General features: G+C 40.3%; 1 protein-coding gene across 2 annotated transcripts in view; it reads right to left on the bottom strand.

Annotated features, from left to right (window-relative positions):
* slc9a7 (solute carrier family 9 member 7) overlaps positions 1-6,332 on the bottom strand; it is a 31,463-nt gene that overhangs the window by 5,999 nt on the left and 19,132 nt on the right. For both annotated transcript variants that reach the window (XM_020603479.1, XM_020603480.1), the window contains 2 exons: positions 5,463-5,526; positions 4,385-4,467 (listed from right to left, as the gene is read on the bottom strand). In XM_020603479.1, coding sequence (XP_020459135.1) covers positions 4,385-4,467; positions 5,463-5,526 — 147 coding nt within the window. The remainder of the gene's footprint in view (positions 1-4,384; positions 4,468-5,462; positions 5,527-6,332) is intronic.

Raw genomic sequence — 6,332 nt, 5'->3', positions numbered from 1 at the left:
TGTGCTTCCTGATAATATTGCCTAAAGGGAGCATGTATAAAGTGAAGAGAATTGGACCTAACACAGAGCCCTGTGGAACGCCGTGACTAACTTCAGTTTGTGTGGAAGATTCATCATTAACATGAACAAATTGGAATCTTTCTGATAAGTAAGATTTTAACCAACTTAGTGCAGTTCCTTTAATCCCAATAACACGTTCAAGTCTCTGTAGTAAGATGTGATCAATGTTGTCAAAAGCAGCACTGAGATCTAAGAGGACAAGTATGGAGACAAGTCCTTTATCTGAGGTTAGGAGAAGATCATTGGTGACTTTCACTGGGCTTTTCTTTTTCAGAGGGGAAACAGTATCTAGCTTTGTATGCAGGGAGGCTGCAGCACTATCAAGATTATCGTCTTGGAGTAAAGTTAAGGTGGCCGCCCTCAACTGTGATGGCACATGGCACTGAAGTAAACAATGATGGAATTATTTCCTTAAACTTCGTAACAGCATTGTCAGATAGACATCTACTGTAGTGGAATTGTTTCCCACATAGAGTATAATCCATTAATGTGAATTCGAAAGTTATTAAAAAATGGTTAAACAGAAGCAGGTTTTGGGGAAAAACTATTAAGTGTTCAGTTTTGATGCCATACGTCAGAACAAGATCAAGGGTGTGATTAAAACAGTGAGTGGGTTTATTTACAGTTTGAGAGAAGCCAACTGAGTCTAATAATGCACAGAATGCATATGTTGAGGCTGTCATTGTCAGCATCTACATGAATATTAAAGTCGCCTACTATGATTATTTTATCTGTACTAAGCACTAAATCAGACAAAGTCTGAGAATTCACTTAAAAACTCTGAATAAGGAGCAGGTGGACGGTATACAATAACAGAACAGAACAGGCTTTTGAGTTTTCCAGTTTGGGTGTGTGAGACTCAGGGTGAGACTTTCTATGTTTAGGTCTAGGGTTGATTAATAGGCTTGAGTCAAAGATCGCTGCCACACCTCCACCTCAGCCTGTGTTTTGAGGGATGTGACAGTTACTGTGACTAGGTGGGGTAGATTCATTTAGACCAACATGTTCTTCCTGCTGTAACCATGTTTCAGTAAGACACAGTAAGTCAATGTGATGTTCACTTATCAAATCATTCACTAACAGAGATTTAGATGAGAGAGAGATCTGATATTTAATAGTCCACATTTGATTGTCCTGTTATTTTGTCCTATAAGAGTAGTCTTAATTTTAATTAGGTTCTTATGGATAACCTGCTCTTGAGTTGATTTTTGATTTATATAATGTAGGAGGTGGTGGTGGTGGTGGGCAGACACAGTCTCTATGGGGTACTGGGAGTTTTGGGTGGGGAGCAGTGGTAAAGAGAGGCATGCGAGACTGTGACCCTGCATCCTGGACTCATCTCTGGGTTGTCTTATGAAAAGCCTGAGAGGGAGGTCGCTCTGCTTTAAGAAGGGCCTTGTCTCATACTTTATACATGTTCGTAGGAAGAGGAGGGTGTTGAAATGGACTTAAATAAACAACAACCAACATGACATGCATGAAGAGGAATTTCTTTTTGCAACCAGGAGAAATTAATTACAAAAGATATTTGAGGGAGTTAAGGCTGATTATTTTAATACTTGTACATGTCTGTTGCCATGGCAGCAGCAGCATCGTTTCTATGATTTTTGTTTGGTAAGAATTTAAAATGATTTTATGAAAAGAATTTCTTCTTTATGTAACCGGCGGGTTGGCCACGCCCACACCGCCTGGTTAGTAATTTGGCAGAACAATCATGGATATAAATAACACCTGGGGAGACGCTGTTGTCAGAAGCAATTTCTGTGCTGGTTGCTGCTGTAAGCGGTCTCATGTGAATCTCCCTCCATTGAGCTGTGTCCTGCTTCTCTTTAAGGCTGTTTTTAGGAGATTGCCGCATGTTCTTCAGGAGCGATAATTGATGCGAGCGTGATCCAGTAGAAGTTGGCGTCCATTGCACATGCTGTGCTAGGGTGACGTGCAGCCAAGGGGTGATAGCCACTGCTGTTTTGTTTATGCTTTGCTTAGGTAGTGCTTTGTTTACATAGTGTTTTGCTTATGCAACGTTTTGCCTTGTTTTTATGTAAAGAGGTTTACCCAGCCTTATGTTCCCTATTCATTGTATTAAATAAGGTTTAGTCAATTTTATGGTGTGAACAGTGTGTGAATGGTTTTAGGCACAGGGAGGCAAGGCCCTCTTATATTTGGTTGATTCATTGTTTTGTAGTTTTTAATGGTGCCTTTTAACCTGTTGACTCTGACCATTTCATTCCTGTTTTACACTATTTATTGAGTGGGAGTGGGGGGGGGGACTTGTAGCATTTTAGCTTCTGGGGTTAGGCTTCTTAAAACATTATTACTGTTAAATTATACTTTGACTCAAAGTTTACAGTATTTGTGTGAATAATTCCAACGTCTCTGTATTTGCGGACTTATCTGGTTCAATGTCGCCGGCTCTGGCCCCAGGAAATCATCTGACTGGCCGCCGGTGTCTCTAACTTCACATTTCTGACTATTAATTACCAGAGTTGTTTTCTCAGCGGGTGTGTCGCTGAGTGGGGAAAATCGATTTGAAACGTGAACAGGCAGGTGATGCTCCGTGGACATTTGTTTGGAGCTACGACTCTTGCGAACTGTCACCCAGCCACCTGTCTGAGATCCAGGCTGTTCGGGAAGTTCTGGGGGTCAGGTAGCTTGGGTTAAGATATGTCTAGGGGGCTCCACACCGACTACATGGGACTGGCTAGCTGGGCTGTTCTCCATGGTGCAGAGCTGCACTTCCAAGTCTGTGAGCCTCGCCTCCAATGCTGTTAGCACCTGACATTTATTACAAGTACCATTATGGCTAAAGGAGGCAGAGGAATAACTGAACATGCGACACTGAGCATGAGGAAGAAGGAGAGGAAGAGGGGAATCTATTGCTCTCAACTAAGATACTAGCTTAGCTAGCTTCTAAGATAACCCACCTAGAAAATAGTGAGCTTAATCCGTATACAATCTGGTAGCAGGCACAACACAGTACAGACACAGGAAACAGGGAGTATGATTACCGCAGGAACAGGAAACAGCAGTCCACACAGGAGTAGGAGCAGCAGTAACCGTAAATAATTTTCTAAAGCTTGACAAAACGCTTATAGACCTTTAATGAAAGCATAGTTTGGGTTACCAGGTTGCGAAAAATTCTCATCCAGCATGACACCTGCTTTGTCTTATTAGTTAGCTCTTAATTCATCAGCCAGACCCCTCCAACAAACACTTTAGAGAAATGACACAGGGCATTTGAACCGAAAGAAGTTATCAGCTTACTAACATTTGTACAGTAATGGTGCAGTTATAAATGTCAGTAGTTTACAGTAATCCACCAAGTCTGTAGCTGCAAATGTTAATAAGATGTATGTAAATGGACGTGGTCCTCCAAGTGCTCTGCTGACATTTTCCAGAAGGTAAGTTGTAATTTCAAGTATCGTGGTAAAAGAAGCTATTCTCCTGGCATGTAACAATTTGTTCATATCACTTGCTTATATCTCACTGATAAAGCATTAATAAACAATTTACTACTTGCAGCCAATGAACCATATACAAAGGGATTAAATCTGCACGGGATTCTGTGAGCAGCTGGGGAGGGTAACGTCATTTTGTGATGCTTGGCAGCAGGGAGTGAACCACTGGCTTGCTCCGCCTCTTCCTTGTTATGTTATTGCATTCTGAGAAAATCCGAACTCTTGTTCAACTGGTCGGGTCAGACCATTCAACAAAAAACAAAAACAAAAAAAGACTCAGCAGTCAAAATCAACAGCCCATTACACAATTTCTGTCAATTGTCTGCTACACAGAAATGGAGTCCCCTACACAATAAGCCGCTAAACTCACTACACCAAAGCACTGTGTCATGTATGTTTACCTCAGCCTCCGCAGAGCTGAGAAATGAGAAATCCACCCTGCTTGTTTCAGCTGCATCTAGCATATGTCACCAGGGAGAAAGTCTCCCCGGTGAAACAGCTGCTCTGCTGAAGAGCAGCTATACAATTTGCCACCTGGGGAGGCAATTGTTTAGCAGAAGGAAGGAGGGAGGAAATGGGAGGATAAGCTGCTAAACCCATGTTTCTTAAGTGTGTATTTAAAGCCAAACTGAACACGAAAAGCAAACATTTTATTTTATTTCATATGTTATTCTGATCCCATATGCCAGGATGATCTAATACGCACAACACTTGTGAGCATTACTATGATGACTTATACTGTGTACCAATAAAAATAGGCTCTAGATAATCCTCCTGACTTGATATGAGGCCTGATATTACCACAAAGAGCTGTGCTTGTTGTGTGCTTGTTTTTGTTTCTGCAAAGCAGGGCACACAAAGGATACTTGTGATCGAAGGTGTACCAAAGTCTGAAGAGCCATGCACTCTCCTGTTTGGTTTTACTCTGTCCATCAGCCTGGATGTCATCCTGGAGAACCACAAGAAAAAGTCATCAGAATCTCACCTGCATCATATGCAATCATATGATCGGCTGAGGCTGAAGCCAATCATATGATTGCAGCTATATGACATTGGTGCTTGGGGAAAAACTTGTGCACTGGGGCAACAGCGCTGTAACTGGTCTTATTGTCCTTTACACTGTGCTGCACAATGTTTCCACTGTTTTCACATGCCCATCGTTTGTATTAGTTAGGCATTAGTTAGGTGAATTAGACTGCAAACTTTGTGTGCTTCTGGATTCTTGCTAAGGAAAGTGCATGCTATTGGTACTGGGGTGATGATCATAAGCCTAGTACTTGTAGATGTTTGTTCTAAGTCAGACAAACCTACAACTGTATGATCATTTTCAGTAAAGGAGCCAATCTGATTTATAATTAACACACTAATTTAAAGTTTCAAATATATTTTTTTTTATTAAAACACATTCAATATATTTTAGAAATAAAACTAGTAATCCCCAACATAATTTCTTAATTAAATGCCTTGTGTTCTGGTTCCAGTGGTCTCAGAAACCTTTAGTTGAGTTTAGTTTAGTTTCTCTTTATAAATCACTGATGAAATGTTGGTATATCAGTCTAACAAAGCTTTGCAGAACTGAACAATCCTGGCTTGTGGCAAATCATCAATAACCAAAGTCCACGAGAATCTGATCAGCGTAACCATTAACATCACATTCTAGCTCCAAGGTGGCCTGCATGCCTCACACTCCCATGGTGGTCTGTTAATATTAAACTACATAGGAATGAAGTGAGGAGAAAATTACAGAACGTATAATGTTAGACAACTAATGAAGTAGTTCTTCTTTCACCAGTTTATCACATTCACCAGTATTTCCTATACAAAATGAACAATTCAAATGTCTTCAGATTTGCTGGCTGTGCATGGTATAAACATAAAATGTCAGAAGCAGAACAAACTCAGCAGTGAGAGCTGCAGTAACTATAGAAATAAGGATTTCCTCACCCCCTGTAAGACCTGGAAGTTGTCTCCATACGGCTGCAGGTCTTGATCTGGTTCCACACCGACTCTGCAACACAAAAGTAGAAAGAAAATGCTAACAATTTGCAATAAGGCAGTTTAAAGCTGAAGTACCTAACTTACTGCAAACTCTGTTACTGTGACCAATCAACAGTGTTTGTCAGCCCCTTATACTGTGAAGCATGTCTGTAATGTCCCTACCTGTGACCTTTGCTTCTCTTTGTCGATACAGTTGGTATTTTGTCATGACTTTCCTTCATTCACTTTGACACAGAAATAATCGTGCATGTTTCTGTGGCTACTGAACCTGCAGAATGTAGATGTGGCCTCTTTGTGGCTCTGCTACAAATAGGAAGCTGCTTTGAAAACTAACACATCATGGTGCTGATTGCTAGATCTTTTGGAGTCTGAAAAATGATGTAAATTAGCATTCAACCCAATACAGATATGGTAAAAAGCTGAAAAATATCAAATTATTTTGAACAATAATTTATTGTAAAGCAAAGCAGCTGAGGCAGAAGTGTGAAATAACCTTGTCCCAAAATGAAAAACCACAACCTTAAAAGCAAACTAGATTTTAACCAATAATGAAAATCACTGTGAAATCACCCCAGATACGACAACCTTGAGACAGTTCAGCATGCCAGAACAAAAAAAGAATACATACACATATATACATATGCATACAGTACATATACATATATATACACACACACACACACAGTGGGTACAGAAAGTATTCAGACCCCCTTAAATTTTTCACTCTTTGTTATATTGCAGCCATATGCTAAAATCATTTAAGTTCATTTTTTTCCTCATTAATGTACACACAGCACCCCATATTGACAGAAAAAC

The sequence above is a fragment of the Monopterus albus genome, unplaced genomic scaffold (assembly GCF_001952655.1).
Source record: "Monopterus albus unplaced genomic scaffold, M_albus_1.0 scaffold61.1, whole genome shotgun sequence".
NCBI lineage: Eukaryota > Metazoa > Chordata > Actinopteri > Synbranchiformes > Synbranchidae > Monopterus > Monopterus albus.
Note: the sequence above shows the minus strand (reverse complement) of the source record. Positions and strands in the feature narration are given on the sequence as shown.